The 17,760-nt window shown below is 50.0% G+C and overlaps 6 protein-coding genes across 6 annotated transcripts; 2 read left to right on the top strand and 4 right to left on the bottom strand.

The window, feature by feature from the left end:
- Positions 1 to 396: 396 nt before the first annotated feature.
- Positions 397 to 2,381, bottom strand: Asppvi_008892 (enhancer of polycomb-like protein 1; the record flags this gene model as incomplete). Its single annotated transcript, XM_043304757.1, has 4 exons — positions 397 to 1,197; positions 1,252 to 1,548; positions 1,602 to 2,084; positions 2,223 to 2,381. The coding sequence occupies 4 exons, from the start codon at positions 2,379 to 2,381 to the stop codon at positions 397 to 399; spliced, it is 1,740 nt and encodes a 579-aa protein (XP_043160692.1).
- A 555-nt stretch (positions 2,382 to 2,936) lies between these two features.
- cnaB (calcineurin regulatory subunit B) lies at positions 2,937 to 3,770 on the top strand (the record flags this gene model as incomplete). Its single annotated transcript, XM_043304756.1, has 5 exons — positions 2,937 to 3,045; positions 3,108 to 3,160; positions 3,215 to 3,288; positions 3,366 to 3,700; positions 3,760 to 3,770. 5 exons carry the CDS (start codon positions 2,937 to 2,939, stop codon positions 3,768 to 3,770), a joined length of 582 nt encoding a protein of 193 aa, XP_043160691.1.
- Positions 3,771 to 6,145: 2,375 nt separating this feature from the next.
- Asppvi_008890 (uncharacterized protein) lies at positions 6,146 to 7,570 on the bottom strand (the record flags this gene model as incomplete). Its single annotated transcript, XM_043304755.1, has 2 exons — positions 6,146 to 6,441; positions 6,685 to 7,570. The coding sequence occupies 2 exons, from the start codon at positions 7,568 to 7,570 to the stop codon at positions 6,146 to 6,148; spliced, it is 1,182 nt and encodes a 393-aa protein (XP_043160690.1).
- Positions 7,571 to 11,703: 4,133 nt separating this feature from the next.
- On the bottom strand, positions 11,704 to 12,716 carry Asppvi_008889 (mitochondrial 37S ribosomal protein uS9m; the record flags this gene model as incomplete). The annotated part of the gene is made up of 2 exons (XM_043304754.1): positions 11,704 to 11,795; positions 11,861 to 12,716. The coding sequence occupies 2 exons, from the start codon at positions 12,714 to 12,716 to the stop codon at positions 11,704 to 11,706; spliced, it is 948 nt and encodes a 315-aa protein (XP_043160689.1).
- Positions 12,717 to 13,074: 358 nt separating this feature from the next.
- Positions 13,075 to 14,738, top strand: Asppvi_008888 (putative translation elongation factor eEF-1 subunit gamma; the record flags this gene model as incomplete). The annotated part of the gene is made up of 4 exons (XM_043304753.1): positions 13,075 to 13,104; positions 13,224 to 13,425; positions 13,671 to 14,393; positions 14,452 to 14,738. 4 exons carry the CDS (start codon positions 13,075 to 13,077, stop codon positions 14,736 to 14,738), a joined length of 1,242 nt encoding a protein of 413 aa, XP_043160688.1.
- A 609-nt stretch (positions 14,739 to 15,347) lies between these two features.
- On the bottom strand, positions 15,348 to 17,426 carry Asppvi_008887 (NIF domain protein; the record flags this gene model as incomplete). The annotated part of the gene is made up of 2 exons (XM_043304752.1): positions 15,348 to 17,330; positions 17,400 to 17,426. 2 exons carry the CDS (start codon positions 17,424 to 17,426, stop codon positions 15,348 to 15,350), a joined length of 2,010 nt encoding a protein of 669 aa, XP_043160687.1.
- Between the last annotated feature and the right edge of the window lie 334 nt (positions 17,427 to 17,760).

Raw genomic sequence — 17,760 nt, 5'->3', positions numbered from 1 at the left:
AGCTCCGCTATCCGTACACGAGTCTATCGGCTGATAGGTTTCGAAAAAAAAAAAAAAAATCAAGAGGAAAGGGAACAGGCTATGTACACTAACATCCGCATAATTTCAGGGTCATTTCATGATAACAGGGGTTATCCACAACTATCGTCCCTTGGACGAAATAGTTGGTTCGGAGTCATCGGAGTCATCGGAGTCAAGGTTAAAAAGGTGGCGGCTCGTGAGGTCAAGATATCGGAGGGACGGTAAAAGTACAAGTACAGAGGAATTTCGAGGTGAAAGACGAAGCAGAGGGGAACAAAAGAATCGAGGAACGCCCGCCAAATGCAAGATATGAGTGGGGGGAATTAAAACAAGACACGAAGACGAAGAGAGAAGAAATAAAGCCCAGCTCATATCTCACGAAGTGGAGGCGACGGCACCAGGCCCGGGGTTCGATCCCATTGTCTGCCCCATGTTCGGCGGCCCATTGTTGGTTGTGGTTTGTTCGGCCTGCAACCGTTTCTGCGCTTGAGCCTGTGCTTGCGCTTGAGCTGCTTGAGCCTGCGCATGTGCTTGGGCGGCAGCAGCAGCTTGATCTCGTGCTTTAGCAGCCATTATGGCACGATGTTGCATGATCTGGACATCGTACGGATCACATTCGAATTCTGACTCATCGTCCGAATCCTCCCGATCATACTTGAATCGATCAGCCTTCAGCGGATCCAGTTCGATTCTACACCGCGACACCAGGTTCCGACGATCGATCATCAAACGACCGCCGCGCCCAATGCGCCTCCTGAACGACGGTATTCTGCTGGTGTCCTCATTCATCTCCCATGTACGAGGAACTAGCTTATCTCGGAAGGAGAGGGAATTGGCGGTATCTAAGGCAGAGTCCAACATCATATTGTCGGACGAATCTGAAGAAGGAGGAGTTGGCAATTGGGTGGTGATTGCCGGACGGAATGCTGCCTGGAAGGTTTTCTCCGGAGGTGGCGAGAGAGGCGCTCTTGTGAAATCCACATAGCCCTCGTTCCACTTGATATGCTTCGCAATGTTCTGCTTGATATCCCGCAGAATCTCGTTTTCTTTCTCCGCCTGGACGTCTTCGAGCAGCTGCAGGTCGTCCGCAGCCTGAGTACCGGGCTTCTGTGGCATCCGGACCTGAGGAGCGGTAGGCCGTTGTGCAGCTGGTGCCTCCGCAGGCTTCTTCTTTGGCTGTTCCGACAAATTAGCAGACGCATGAGGAACTCGTGCTTGGATTGAAGTTACCTTCTGGTTGATAAGGTCCTCGTCATCGTCTTTGATGTTGAGTTTCCTCTTCATTTCCTTCACCTCGGAACGCTGCAGGAATATCTGCCGTTCCATTGAGAGCATCTCTTTTCTTGCCAACTCCCGCTGGCGCACCAGTGCAACCAACTGTCGAGCATCTTCCAGCTCCTTTCTAAGCCTGCGCAGTTTATCCGCACTTTGGGCATCTCTGCCGCGGGTCTTCCGAATCTGACGGACTTCACGCCTACGAAAGCAGACATACGGGTCTGTATCATCGGTTTCTTGACCAGTTTCGAACTGCTCAGGGTCAGTCGTGGGAAATGGATAACGATGCGACGAGGTCTGCTTACCTTGAGACTCGGTAGGAGTGGGCGGTTCCCAGTGGCGATCCGTCGCAACTTCCAGTGCTCATATATGTCCTTTGCAAAACGCTTGACGCTCTCCTCTACAGTTGCATCCGTTGAGTCTTGCATGTCTGCGAAGCTCAGGACAGGAGGGCTATCTACAGCTGCAAATGGTTGCTTTGTCTGTGCCGTCTCCTCGAAGAAGTACATCACCTCTTCGAATTGATCCTCTGTGATCCGGTTCGACGGCTCCCGCTTCTCATTCAAGATCTTGAGGAAGACGTCATCCTCCTCGGTCATGTTATACGGGCATCCGCAACAGTCCTCGACAGTCGAGGAGAAGCGGATGTATGTCGCCGGCTGCGAGAAGATGGGAGGATAGAGCTCATCATATCGAAGATTACTGAGGACGGTCTCTGGGGTGGGAATGTGAGCTTCGTTCACTTTTCCTTGGGCAGTCGCGCTGATAGCGGCTTGAAGATGGAATTCCTATTGAAAACAGGGTTAGCGAACGCTGTTTGGAGCCCAGTATATCGGCTGACAAAATTTTCACTATAAGGTGAGGTTGTGATATGATCACGTGATGCATGCAGGGATGGCTAAAAATTAGTCGGGGAAACCACTGACCGACTCCTCAGCCTTCTCAACACCAGTTTCCACCTGTTGTAGGGCATTATGGACCTCATCATCGATGACATCGATCTCATGTTCCCGGACAATGGGGATTGAGGCCTTCGAGGTGAGCTTTTTCGGGCGCGTCCTCCCCATACCCCCGTATCTAGTCATACGAACTTTGGGGCGCAAATGCGGCAACGACCATGGGACAGTGGTCCCAAAATTAGTATGTATCGATAGGCCTGATCATGCGAAAGCGCGTAGACGTATTTGTTTGATGAAAATCGATGGATGGTGGAAGATATTGACGACCGAAATCTCGTAGTATCAGCACTGGCGGTTGAGTTGACGTTGTAATGTCACCCAGACGTGGCCTGTCTTAGGCTGGCGCACGGCCTCAGGGGTTCGCTTGCCTCTCCGTTTCCGGCTAGTGCGGGGCTGGCCGATATCAAATTGATGAACGGGTGAAGTCCTTGGCATGTTATGAGCTACGTGAATCCTGGAGCCGCAACCAGTGGGTAGCTGAATAGCCTTTCCTACTCGCCGTCAACTCCTCAAAGTTATCCGCCACTGGCTGTGCTGTTCCTGTTGATTATCACAACCAGGTTAATAAGCACTTTCCACTAGCCTCCACTGCACATCCATAGTTTATTTTATTCATAATTTCCCCACGCTTTCATCTCAACTTTTGCATACCCACTCAACCACACACGACCAACAGCCAACATGGAGCAACGCAGTGAACCAAATAACGCCGCTATGTTTGATGCACGCAGACGTAGAGCATCTGTTGGGACATCACAGTTATTAGACAACATTGTCTCGGCTTCAAACTGTCAGTCTTGACCAGCGGCTTTCTCTTTATCCTTGGGACCGCGATCTAATCATCAGCAACAGTCGACAGAGATGAGGTGGACAGACTCCGCAAGCGATTCATGAAACTTGACAAGGTTCGATCAATACGTGAAGAATTATTTGAATAATATGGCTCAAAACTGCCGCAGGATAGCTCCGGCACCATCGATCGTGACGAGTTCCTTTCCCTCCCCCAAGTATCCTCCAACCCGCTCGCAACGAGGTACGTGGAACAGACACTAGATGGTGGCGCCGTGGAGGAACAACCAGGACGTCGGCGATATGCTTACCGATACACAGAATGATTGCGATCTTCGACGAAGACGGAGGCGGCGATGTCGACTTCCAAGAGTTCGTATCCGGGCTGTCGGCTTTCAGCTCCAAGGGCAACAAAGAGGAGAAGCTCCGATTCGCGTTCAAAGTCTACGACATTGATCGGGACGGCTACATCTCCAACGGCGAGCTGTTCATCGTGCTGAAGATGATGGTGGGCAATAACCTGAAGGACGTGCAGCTGCAGCAGATAGTGGACAAGACGATCATGGAGGCGGATAAGGACCGCGACGGCAAGATCAGCTTCGAGGAGTTTACGGAGATGGTGGAGAATACCGATGTCAGCTTGAGCATGACACTGAGTATGTTCTAGCCGGTTGTTCCAAGGAAAGGACAAGACTGACCGACTGTGTTTCGACAGGCCAAATCTAAGCGTTGCACATGAGTATATTCGAATCTTGCTATCTGGCGTTGTTCTTTTTATCTGTTGCTTGCCGCGGTCGAATGCTTGCCGGTCTTTTCTGCCCCTTTGGTTCTGACATGAATTTCACGATCATCGATGATCAATGACCTCTGTAGTTTACATCCTGGCATCCTTGAAGGAACCACAGACACGACGACATGCACATATACAGTCCATGACCATCCAATATATATATTCCTCACGCGTGTGGCTATGATATAGATTGCGAGTATGTATAGGCGGTGGGCGGTGCATACCATCAAATCACCAATATCTTCATTACGCAAGCTACCGTACCTTATTTTGCTCGGCATTTTACTTATCCACGTAAATGATCTAACAAGGGACCCAAGAATGTCAACGCCTTTCAAGAATATAGACCTCGCTAACCTACAAAATATGTAGAATGTAACACCACCACACAACAAGCGGAATTTCTGATATATACACACCATAGAGGTTAGCTACGCATCTCAGCTGGGAATACATATGCATGCAAATGAGTCTATCTCTGCCAGTGATTCGACCAATATTCCGATTCAAGAAGGTCCAAAAAATAGCATGCTGCGGGTCTCTAGCTATGAGAGGAATAATAAATTATATACAGCTGCAGCTCATCACCATCCATCCACCCATGGAATTTCAAGTCCGATCTAGTCTGCAGAGTGTCCATCGAGTACCTATCTAGATAGCCGCTTCGTAACGTGGATACGGTTAGTGTTATGGCCTAGACTAGCGTCCCGCGGAACCGGGAGCAACTCCCGATCCTTGGTGATGGGACCTGATCTATGGAATTCTCCGATGTCGAAATGTGATAAGTCGAGTGCAGTGATATCACCATGTTTTCATTTAGAGAAACCTTTTCTTCGGACCTTTCCTTCCCTCCGATCCCATTTCCAGGTTTTCTCAGAAGGCTTGGGTTTGAGTTTGATGGAATTTTCCAAGTGTTGATTTAGACGTAAACTCTGCGTATCATGATTGGAGTCATGGATTGTGAGGGCAATCGCACGTCTCCTAAAAGTCTAAGAGATTGCGCGCCTTCAATGTACTCCGTAATGCTCTCCTTCTGCGGATTCATGTCGATAGTGATCGAGACCACCACTTCATGGTGATGTCTCGGTCACGTCTTGGTTATGTTTTAGTCCTGATCATACGCCCCCACATCTTTGCTCCAGCGGAGCTGAGCAAGGCCAGTGGTCACTCTGACATTATTAGACAAAGCGAGGCTACTTGGCAATCCTGGAAGAAAAAGAAGAAGCGCCGCGATTGGTCTACCAGATGTAGGTCGGGGATCTTGGACGATCGGAGTCCGGCCTGATGACCGCGACCAAGGAGTCGGATCGCGCCTCGTTGTGCTCTCTCACAAATCACAATCGTGGTGATAGCCTTGCGGGATCCGAACCTGAAAACCGGGACGTGCTAGTCTTGCACTGGCGTCACACGGCGCTATAGGCGGCTGTATCAATTTAGATTTGTGGCCCAGTTTGCGTCAGCCGGTTCATGCCCCTACTGGTTCGTTCTGTTGAAATTGTGACATAGTATACCAGACAGAGAAAAAAAACCCAAGAATTTCTATCGCTAGAAGGCAGTGGTGATATATCCTGAATACGCTCACAAAGACCCGCCCACTGGTTGCACCGGAAATGCGAAGAGAGTCTCACGCTTGAGGGGTATATATACAAAATCGGATGTTGCCTGAGGAGGCACCAATGATACATGAGACGATACTGGGTAATATGCGGGATCACTCTCATGTCTCAGGAAGAGCGCCAGAGATGTGATTGGTGATGGAAGACCTCTCATGGCAGATGCCCACCCAGGAGGGCTTATGATAGCCCTGCGAGGGAGGCCGTTCAGGTCTTCATGCTCCGCGGACAATGGAGCCTGGAAATGAAATGGCCTACTTTCTCCGCCCTACTCGTAAAGAAAGACAGACGTGCAGTCATGGACACATGATTCAACGAAATTGCTCCGTAGTGCGGCCTGAGAAGCGACGACAGGACCATCCAGTGGTACTCTGTAGTCCGTCACGGCGGTATGGACCATAGATATTGGCCGCTTGGATTTCGTGGGACTTGTTCTTGAGAACTAAATTAGTTCCTGCGTGCGTTAGGCCAGACGCGAGCGCAGCCACAGAAGTACGGAGTACGACCGCACCATTGGAGAAAGCGAGCTCGGACACGACGGGAACCATCACTCAGGACCGCGAAGTGGTGGCTGCGGCGGCGCTCGCTCCATGTGCGCGCACATTATCTGGTCGGCTTTCTAACAGATCGATACATTCTCCGAGGACTATGCGATGAGTCGCCGAATCAGATAGCTGTGCCAAATTTCTTGAAAAGGATTATTTCTCGACTAATGTAGGGCTCTTACCACAGAGTATCTCCTCCTCCCAAATGCCCATCTGATAGTCCACCAGCCCATGCTGCTCCATCTGATCGCACAGCTGAATGAGTTCTCTGCCCATATCGTCCAAACGATCGCTACTGAGCATTGAGGTGTTAGATGGTTGATGGCCGGTCCGCAACACCTCCTGCGTCATATCTTTCTGTCTTTGGCAGGCAGCCAACCAGCAGATGTTGAAGTCATTCCATAATGTAAATCGATCAGAATTGAACGTCGGATCGTCGCTCAAAATGCCTAGGATTGGTTAAAGGTCAGCAACTAAAACGCCTCATCATGAAATTGATCTTCATATGCCCGCTATGCAGGCTCGAGGGTATCATCGGCGAGTGCCAAGAGTGCGATCATCGAAAAACAAATGATGTATCCAATGTGCACGTATTATTGTATTTAATGTTACCAAAAAAAGGTACGATCCTTGAAGGATGGTGGATAAAGTGATGAGTGGGAATCCGAAGAAACGCTAGGGAAGATACATACCGAGTTCCCGCGCATTAGTGACAAGCCACTCGGAAATTTCCAAGAGTGATCGCCCAGCCTCTACCAATCGGCCGGCGCGAATGTGATCGAACGTCGACCGCAAGGCTCGTTGAAACCGACCATATTCCTCATTCCAGTTTGTCGAATCCGCAGTTACATGCTGCTGCAGCTGCAGCTGTTGTTGCTGCTGTTGTTGCTGTTGTTGCTGTTGTTGCTGTGAATGATGATGCTGCTGCTGAGAGATTGCTGGTTGCTCAAAACGCCTCGCCGTTGTCCCCACAGGGGTAAACTCGGCCATGGTTGCGGGAAAGGGCTGCATTGCGCTCGAGCGCCCAATGGGACCGGGCTGGTTATAAGCAGATGAAGAGAGGTGCGAGTTCAGGTAGGGCGAAACCTCTGCAGGGACCCCTGTAGCCATCGGCTCATTAGTTGGAAAGTACTGTGGAACGGCAAATTGGCTGGAGAGGGCGTCAATCGCTGCAGACTGCCGTGCTGGGTACTGTGGCACGACCTCGTACGGATTTTGTGTCGGACCTTGCTGACTGAGATTATATACCATCTCCGATTCATACGCGGCGAAGGGTTGCTGTATCGACTGCTGGCGCTGTTGTTCGCGCAACGTCGTAGGGTATGGTTGTAATTCATCCCCGTGCAAGGAATCACCCTGAAACGCAGTGTATCCATAGTCCATGTAGCCTGACAGTCGAGATCTTGTCGCTGCTTGTGACAATCCCGGATGGTTTCCACGTGCTGAAGGTTGGCCATGCTGCCGAAAACGATCCGCAGCACCGCGGGATGAACTGGGGACCCCTCGACGTGTCGACCTCGAGCTGGTTGTGAAACTGGAGGGATCATGCTGCTTCAAGCGTCGGCTATCGCCATCCATACCACGCAGTCGGTCCCACAAGACCCTGCACCCTCGATCGAGGTCAAGAGGCCAATGCGCTTCGGGGGAGAGCGGAGGACTCGCGTATTGTTCCAGTTTGCCGGGATGGTGTAGTTTGGTCGTTAACGACGTCGTCTGTGTGAAAGCCTTTACAACGCGAGCTCCTACTCGCTCTTCCACTCATTCATAGACTGGTACAAGCAGTTCGGAACGACACTCTTGCTATCGGATGTGCTGAGTCTCGTGGCGAGTCTCTGTTCGGTTCAATGTACCGTGTTGCGCAAGCATGCGCAGGCTGGTTTTATATCAGCAATTATGAATGAAGATGCTTGACATAACCAAATTGAAATGCAAAATATGTACGCATGATTGGCAACAACATACCTCTCTGATACAGTGACCCCCTCTCAAATCGTGGTTCTTTGAGAATGGTAGCCTCCTCTGATAGAGAATGAAACGCACAACAGTGCGGGCGGAATGACAAAGTGCGGAAGAGAACCAGGGCTAATAATAATTTTTCTATGATTCAGAAAAAGATAAGACCCAATGACCGTAGTCCTGTAATTGCAGCCCAAGCAACCTGCTCTGACAGGTGAGGGACACCAGAGACTGCGTGGAGAGTGGGGGAACAAGAGCGCAAGATGGGTTGCAAGATATACTTCGACTGACAGTGACTAGAATAGATCAAGAGATAAGCGGTCTCTAGGTTATATATTTAAACTCTCTGGAGAAAGAAGGATCAGCATCTAGGGGCTGTATCGTTTAGAAGCAGTGCAATAGAAGGGAGAGGCTGAAGTATTGATGATCTCTTGGTGGTCTCTATTGATGCGCTTACATCCAAGCAAGCAAGCAAGCAACAGAAAAATGCGTAAAATTAAATTAAATTAAATTAAAAATAAAAATAAACGAAAAAGTAAAAAAGCAAAAAGAAATACACACACATATGACGAGAACGAGGGGGAAAAGTAAAAAAGCAAAATAAAGGAATGGGGGGTTAAAGAGACAAACAAAAAAAAAAAGGAAAAAGAAAAGCAAGTGATCTACTTCCAAGTTAGAAGACAGCAGCAAGATCTTCTGCTTGGAATAATCATCATTATTACTATTGTTCTATCAATCATACAAGAAATGGTCCATACGTTTCTTCTGTCCGTTTTTGCTTTTTGTGTCCACTTGACTCGGTCAACCCGAACGTGATGGCGGATGTTACTTGTTTCTTTTTTCGTTTGTTCCGAGCCATTGGGGGCAGAAATTCTCTTCTGGCGCTGTTTCTATCTATACTACCTATAACATACTGTACTAATTGCTGCCCTTTCCCCTATGATTCGTGCTGTAGTCCTGCTGTTGGGATTCTTATGGGTCATCATTGGGCAGCATAGACCCGAGAGCGATTTCTGAGGTTGCTCTAACTGATCTGCCCTAGCGAGTATATACAGGAGAATATTGATATTTCTGCTTACATGGTTGGATCACCAGGATGGGAACGCATACTAAAAGAGTAAATGAAGAAAGATGACAATTAGTCATTTGAGATGATTTTATTAACTCTATGCGAAGATGCGGAGCTAATCGGTCTTTCCATTGTGCTGGGGCGCACGATGATGCAGAGAGACCGAAAGAAACAGGTCAGAAAATGGACAGATCCAGGTCGACAGAGGGGAATGACCGATAAGGTTAAAGAACAGGGCCGCTAGGTAAGTAGGTAATTTTCTAAAGTAAGGTACCACTAGCTTTGTCTTAGACTCGAGTCACCCGAGTACTCAAAACATATTATTGTTGTTGCCCTGCCTTGTTGTATTCTTTGGTCTAGTCTAGTCTACAGTATTTGAGTATTAGAACTGGACTATGAGCATGTCAGGGCCACTATATGACGCTGTCCTGCTTAGTGCTTGGCTGATCTTCCATCGAATCCACTTCGGTGATCTTCGTCATTCCTGTTGATCATGTTTATGGCTCAATTTTGACAAATCCCACTTGACCCCAGGAGCCCGAGACACTGGTACACCCCTTGTGGCTGCTCAGAGGTTAAACTTTCTCGATTAGCTCCATCTGGTGGAATCTTGAAAAACAAAGTACGAAAACAAGGCAAGAGAGAAAGAGAGGACTCGGTGAAGAATGGACCGAAGAAGAACATCCTCTTCAGGCTTGGCATGAGTTGGGCATGACTATGAGTATGTATTGTACTCCGATCCTCAGTAAAGGAGAAAACCCCCAGAGCAGAAAAGCACAAAGTACGTACCCGCCTGTCCCCAAGTGATCTCCAAGTCATAGTCTAGATGGTCACCGCCAAACTGACGAGACAAACCCTATTAGTCTCTTCTAGAAGAGAATTATGCTGTGTTTCCATAGACACAAGGGCAGAGCGCACTGTTGGTATCGTTATTAACATGCCCTTGTCTTCCAGAGACACGGAGCCGAGTTTTAACTTGTCATTGAAAACGAGCCAACTCGTGCAAAAATAGCGAAAAAGCCAACAAGGATACTGTGACGGCTGATTACTGACTACTGAGTACCTGGCTAAAGACAATCGACAGTATTGACCTGCTGGCGACCGGAGTCCTGGGAAAGGCCATGCATGCAGGACGGACCAACCGATTGGTAGCTTTCCGAGTTCAGAAACCAGCAAGGGGCCCAGTAGAGCTTGGAGATCTGCAAGAGATGTCACTCACTCCTACTTGAATCTTGATAGATCGTGCTATATTCCCATGGAGGTAATGGGATGAATGATTCAAGTCACGGTTCAAGCTATAGCAGCTAGTGTGCGAGGGGACCGGGCCCTGGCGTCAGATCGGGACTGACGGCTGCGGCGTGATCCAATAGAAATCATGATCGGTATTTGTTGATTTGAAATACTTCGCCTGGGACGTGACTGAGTGATTACTTTGTATTTCCTTCCTGTTGTTGTCCTTCTGCTCATGATCTTCCAGCTTTGCAGCTTTGCCAATGATACTACGGATATTCCAAGTGAGGCGTTGCCAGGCTGCCAAGCTGCACGTTAGTCAACCATCAATGCGAACAGTTGGGATATGTGAGGGGCTGTCACTAGTAGTGCAGAATCATTCTACTTGATCTCTATTCATGAAAGATCATCGTCAGTGCCAAACGGAGAGTCGAGTGTCAAGTTCAACCTTCAAAATATCAAAGCAGAGCATCATATGACTGGTGAAAACAATACACATGGCATACTGAGGTAACAACAAATATTGAGCATCATCGAAGGGCATCAAAAAAATGGCCTCTGCCTGCCATTGTGATTACCTAATATATTCATAAATAAAGCCATAGACAGGCAGGAACATTGCAAACAGACCCAGGAGATGACAACAATGATCAAAGTCAGACTCAGCAATGTGCAACCCTCCTCCTGCGAACTGTCACTCGGCCGTCTCAGTATCCAGGCTCCCTCTTTCTTCTCAGTTCGCAGACCGATGATCTCAGCGCCACGTTGCCAATAGCAACAAATAGCTGCGATAGTCTGACTTTGAGTCCGCGACACATGATCCCTTCATCGATCTGAAACTCGAGACTCGGGACTCGGACTCGAGGAGAGCTCAACGGCAGAGTGTGTATTGTGTAACGTTGGTTCTCATTTCTGTCAGCACTGGGCTGGTCGGTCATCGTACAAGGTCCGCGCAATCCTCCCCCCTCTCGTACGGAAATCCGCGCACCTCTTTCTGTTCCTTTTTACATGTTTGGATCTTTCAATTGGGTTGCTTGGTTCTTCTGCATTCGGGCTACAGTTTGGAATTTGGACCGAGACTCGGGAAGTTAGAATCGTTCTGGTTAGTGTGCACTGATTTGACAGTAGTCAGGAGTCGTAGTTCCTGCTGCCGGCCTTCTCAATGTTCGTCCATTGTTTGTCCACAATTCCAATCAATCGATTTCATTGTCATCTGAGGGTAACGCCCGATAAGAGTCAAACTAAGGTACATTGCTTGTCGCCGAGACCACCCATGCAAGTGTCTTGTCTTGAAACAAACCGCCATGGCACTCACGGTGATGCGGAGGAGTCGAAGGTATATTCATTCAAGAATCAAGATGGCAAGTGAGATAATGATACAGGTTGGGAAAATAAGAACAGTAAATGGTGTAAAGAACAGACAGCACGCCAGGACCAAGAGAGAATAAACATGCCTTCATCTCTTGACCCAGGTTGGCATCTTGCGAGCCTTGACGTGACCGGGTTTCTTTCTCTCGACGCGACGAGCATCGACGGTAATGACACCAGCTAGGAAAAATTGTCCGTTAGCAACATTCTTACTGTCCACCGAACCGGTATCATCTGTAACGTACCTTTTCGCAAAATCGGCTTCAGCGCAGGCTCGTGGACGAGCAGTGCCCGTGCAAGGGCTAATGTGATGGCCTCTGCCTGACCAGTGACTCCACCTCCTCGAACAGTAGCCCACACATTATATTTGTCTAGTCTCGACGTGCATCTCAGCGGCCAAGTTGCGCTCTCACGGTCGTGCAGACGGGGAAAAGCTTCCGTCAGCGTCTTGCCGTTTACCATGACCTCACCCTCGCCTTCGACTAGGTGGACCACCGCCGAAGAGGTCTTGCGCTTTCCCCTACCGCGAGCTCGGCCCATCTCGTCCACTGTCGCCGGTGCCGGCTTATTTCCGTACGGGTTACCCGGCCGAAGAAAAGTCTTCAAGGTGTCGCGGACTTCCCCGGGGAGAAGGGCAGGGTCAATGCGATTGAGTCGCTGCAGAATCTTGACCAAGCTCTTGTATTTCTTCGTCGGTACGGGCTCGCCGACAAAGTCGCGGAACTGCGCAAGTTTGAACCATGCCATTCGGGGCGCTTCGCTCGGGGACACCGTAGGTAGCGATGCGTACTTGGCGCAGATACGTTCCAAATTCAATAAATGATCGATGAACTTGGGACTGCCGGAGAAGTAGGCCGGTGATGCGGGAATGACCCGAGCAGGACGGGTAGCGAGTTGGGAGAAATCGATCTCGGGAGCTGCTCGTACCTGGAGAGCATTTCCACCAGCGGTTTGGGCCTCAGTTGCATAACTTCGTGTGCCTTTTCGCTGTTGTAATGAGCTCTTTGAAGCAACTATGGAGGTTCGGAGGATGGACTGCAACTGAGCTGTTCGGACTGACTGCACCGCCTGAACGATGCAATTAGGCCTCTGCCACGCCATAATCGAGGAAACCGGCAGGCAGGAGCCTTGCTTATATCGTGGGACGACTGTCAATGAATGTGGGCGGAGGGAGAAATTGTAGCAGTGTGGCCACCCCGTCGAAATCCTAGCCTATCCTTGTTCTGCCTTTGTTGGGCAAGCCTGAGGTTTTTCGATGACATATCACGTGAGCGACCAAACGTTCCTCCGATCGCCGACGCCGAGTCTTGATTCGCACAAAATTTCGTCGTTCTTTTCCGCCAGAACCCCTCAGGTGTCGCCTTTTTTTATTTGAGCAGCTTCTCCTTTTCCCACCCCTCCTCCTCCCTCTTCCTCTCCTTTCTCTCCCACATCTCCCCATCCACATCTCACATTCACAATGGCTTTCGGAAAGCTTTACGGTCTTCCTGTATGTGTTATTCTCATTAATCAGCCTGATTGATTTCCCTCGGTTTGATGGATTACATCCATTCAGCTGCCTTGCTTCCCCTGCTTAGGACAGGTGGCTAATCGGAATCACTCAAACAGGAGAACGGTCGTACCATCGCCGCCCTCGTCGCTGCCAAGTGCAACGACTTGGAGCTCGAGCTGGTCAACACTGAGGCCAACTCTGCCGCTGCCTTCAACCAGTCTGCTGAGTACCTCAAGCTCCACCCTCTCGGCAAGGTCCCTGCCTTCGAGGGTGCCAATGGCTTCACTCTCTCCGAGTCCATCGCCATCGCTGTCTACGGTATGTTTCAATTTGCTATAAATGTCCCTCTTTTCCACTATCAGCTATGTCGAATTCCTTTACATGATGAGCAATTTTTTATTACTAGTTATCCCTGGCAGAACTACTGTGTTGATAACGTTACAACTCTGAATTTTTTTGGTTACCCCGCCTTTTGGCAGAAAATTTCCCAAAATGGAATTGACCTTGTTTCATCGTTGCAAACACCACTGGTCCTGAATATTTTGAGACTAACTGGATTTAAGTGACCTCCCAGAACGAGAAGACCACTCTCCTGGGCAAGACCAAGCAGGACTACGCTGCCATCCTTCGCTGGCTCTCCTTCGTCAACTCTGAGGTCCTCCCCAAGCTCGGTGCCTGGTACCGCCCTCTGATGGGCCTTGACCCCTACAACAAGAAGAACGTTGAAGACGCCGCCAAGGCTGCCAACAAGGCTCTCGCCGTCCTCGAGAAGCACCTCACCGCCAACACCTACCTGGTTGGTGAGCGCATCACCCTCGCCGATTACTTCGGTGCCTCTCTCCTCACCCGCGCTTTCGCTACCGTTCTGGACAAGGCTTGGCGCTCTGAGAACGTTGCCGTCGCCAGATGGTACAACACTATCATCAACCAGGCTCCTTTCAAGGCTGTCGTCCCCAGCCCTGTCATCGCTGAGGAGGCTATCAAGTACACTCCTCCCAAGAAGGAGGAGAAGCCCAAGGCTGCTCCTGCCCCTGCCAAGCCTGCTGCTCCTGCTGCTGAGCCCGAGGCTCAACCTGAGAAGAAGCCCAAGCACCCTCTTGAGGCTCTTGGCAAGCCCGAGTTCGTCCTGGATGAGTGGAAGCGCCAGTACTCTAACGAGGATACCCGCCCCGTTGCTCTGCCCTGGTTCTGGCAGAACTACAAGCCCGAGGAGTACTCTCTCTATGCTGTTGACTACAAGTACAACAACGAGCTGAAGCTCACCTTCATGGCCAACAACCTGATCGGTAAGGATTTGACTTCTTTGGCTCCATATCGCCCCCACTTTCTGACTTTCCATCGCAGGTGGTTTCCACGCCCGTCTCGAGGCTTCCCGCAAGTACCTCTTCGGTGCTCAGTCCGTTTACGGCGAGAACTACAACTGCGTCGTCCGCGGTGTCTTCCTGGTCCGTGGCCAGGACTGGAAGCCCGCCTTTGAGGTTGCCCCTGACTGGGAGAGCTACGACTTCCGCAAGCTCGACCCCTCCAACCCCGAGGACAAGAAGCTCGTCGAGGACATGTGGGCCTGGGACACCTCCGTCACTGTTGACGGCAAGGAGTACCCCCACGTTGATGGTCACGTCTTCAAATAGACGGTGTCCTGAAAATGCTATCAGCGACCTCGTCATGTCCTCTCTTCCCCTCATGATATTGGGTTAGCTTCTATATGAACTCAAGCCTTGGCCATACGCCCTTTCATTTCAGGATACACCCCATACGTACCTGTTACCAGAAGGGTAATGGGCCTGGCTTTCCATTGATATCCCTCTCGCCCTCCTCTGCGCCCAATTGACCCGCCTAATGTCTACGTTGCCCACGACTGAATGGTTTACGTATTTTCATTCGTCGACTTGACTTTCAAAAAGATCCTCTTCCTAAAATGCATGGATATTGTATATCCATGCTAATGATATCTTGAGATGTGGAATGATAGTAGCTAGTCTAGCCATGAAGAAGCCAAAAAGCACTTCTTGACCCTAGCATATTTCTGTTCAGATTATGTTTCCAGTAATATGTTCGATGCACGCCGTCCCCGTAAATGGCGCATTTGAAGTCGCCATGTATTTTCTTGACAAGTGTCACGAGGCTCAAATTGCAATGTATCTATTCCAAACACAGATAACTTCACACCTAAATTTACAGTAACACATAACAGGGGTATCCTCTTCGTGAATCAAAAAACACAAGTACAAAAAGTCAAATCAGTCGCGGCGAACATTCAACGACTCCTCTAGGCGATCGAGAAGGTAGTTTTCCGATTGCACTGAGGAGGCGGGAGAGGGAGAACGTCTGGTATGCGATTGCGGCACATCTGTAGCTCTTGGGATAGCACTGTCCTCAGCCGGAGTAGCTGGGGTGTTGTCGGTCGGGGTAACCCCTTCGTTGCCCCCTTCAGCTGTTATGGCAGACACAGCAGCGGCAGTGGGTGGGTTGGCAGATGCAGCGCCGATAGCAGCGGCAGCCCGTCGCGCCGCTTTCTTCTCCTGTTTGCGAGCTCTTCGTCTTTCCTTGCGTGCCTGGGCTATTTCCTGGGGTGTTGACGGCGTCATCGAAGAACTCCCGGTTTGCTGTTGTGAAGACTGATTCACCCCGATGTCGAGATCAAGGATTGTGGCGTTAGCCGCCAGCTTMGAGTTCCAGACCTGGAGCAACTTGCTGACGTCGTCGTGCTGCGCTAGGGCATCAAGGCATTCCAGGACTTTGGGAAATATGCGAGACTCATCAATACCCGGTGCGTTCGTGAACTCCGGGATCTCGAGGATGTTGTAGGGCTCACTGAGCGCTTTGAGCTTGCTGTCATCGATGAGAACGGTGTTCGTCTGATCCCACCTTGGATTCCCTTGCGCCGCCTTTTTCTTCATTTTAGACCGACCTTTCTGATGGGAGCTGGGGTACGAGGCTTGAATCTCTTGATTGCTCCACACTGTCTCTAGGGTCTTATAGACCTGCACCTTTGACCTGTACTGAGATTTTGAGAGGTTCAACTTATCGCGGCCCCATTCAGCTACCAGTGACTTCCTTTTCTCGCCAGGAAACAGTTTCTCGCAAACTGCGCCTACCGTCTCAGGTTGCGAACTGGACCAGATCATGACTTTGTAGTTTTTCAACAAAACGTCCAAGAACTGGTCCAGGCCAGTCCTTTTGGCGAAAGAAGGGGGCAGGCGTCTGTGTTTTCGAAATATCAGAGTGCCGTTCAGGTCAAGAATGACCAGTAGAGGTTGGCGGTTGGGATGTAGTTTCGGGGCCGAGGATGATCGCGTCAGATACTCCTTAGTCGGCGCAGGAGGCTCCGGGGTCTTAGATCGCCGATCACGCGGTGGTATTTCGAGCAATGGTTGCGGTGTTGGACCCTGAGAATTGCCTCCAGTAGGGCCAGCCGTTGTAGGATACATTGGGTCGAAGGGACAGAACGGAAACCCGCCAAAAACTGGTGGTGCCAATGCTGGACTGGAAACACTCAAGCTCATGGGAGGAAATGGGGGCATTGGAGGCATGAAAGGTAGTATCTTTCCAGGATTATTCAAGTCTGGCATTGGCGGGAAACCGTAAGGGGTAAACGGGAGGTTATCGGGCAAAGTTTGTGATTGTGATGATTGCAAGTTGGATAGGGGAGATGAGACAAATGGCTGCTGCATAGCCATGTTGTTAATAAAGTCTGGTGTACTGGATGGTATAGGCAAAACAGCAAACGAGTTGATATTAGGGTCAAATTGCGGACTAGTAGACGGCGCATTGAAGGGATGCTGTAGTCGCATGTGCGGAACTTGAGCAGGTCGAGAGCCTGATAGATGCGGACTATACGTTGACGGTTCGTCTCTTGACATTCTGTCAAAAGATCTGGCATTGCGCCGTGTATCATTTTTCCGCGAACCGCTCGACACAGCATTTTCAGTTCCGGGAGAAATCATTGTGTCGGAGCGCCAAAGGCCGTTGTTCGAATCACAGCGACCTTGATACGGCCTCCATGATTTCTTCAAATTCTGGCTTGTATCGGGTAGATCATTATTGTTCTGTGGATGATATCCTGCTCGAGGTGTACCATCTCTCACAGCTTTTGACCGTCTCATTCCTAGATCTTCGAGAGCACTGCCGACGGTACCTTGTAATTCAGGTTTCTTCAACGGGCTGATATGCTGTGGCGACGCTAAGGCAGAATTGGCTGGCACTTTTAGATGGCGCAGGACCTATGCAGGAGAACCCAATGTTCAGTCGCCGACCATGGTGATCATCTGTATTTGGATTTGTATACACACCTTCTCGGACGCCCCGCCTTGGAGCATGCGGCGATAGGCAGCAGTCACTGACAGCGGCAGAGATGAGATAAATGAAGCAAGCCTAATGAATGGATGGACCCGGCGCCTAAAAACCATGAAGCGGACTAAGAATTGACGCTATACGTAAGGAAAGAAAGAATGATAAAGATTGACTGCGCTTGCATGGTTGGAAGAACGGCAAATCAAAAGGCGACAACAGACAATCGCCGCGCGGAAAGAAAAGCGGCCAACGAGAGTCCCGCCGCCGAGCTCACCGCCTTATCTGGTGGCAGTATAATCGACTTTTTCTGCGGTGGTCTTCACCGCCGCAGAGTATTCGAAGCACAGCTGGTTACTGCGC

Source organism: Aspergillus pseudoviridinutans (genome assembly GCF_018340605.1).
Source record: "Aspergillus pseudoviridinutans IFM 55266 DNA, scaffold_6, whole genome shotgun sequence".
In the NCBI taxonomy this organism is placed as follows: Eukaryota; Fungi; Ascomycota; class Eurotiomycetes; order Eurotiales; family Aspergillaceae; genus Aspergillus; species Aspergillus pseudoviridinutans.
Note: the sequence above shows the minus strand (reverse complement) of the source record. Positions and strands in the feature narration are given on the sequence as shown.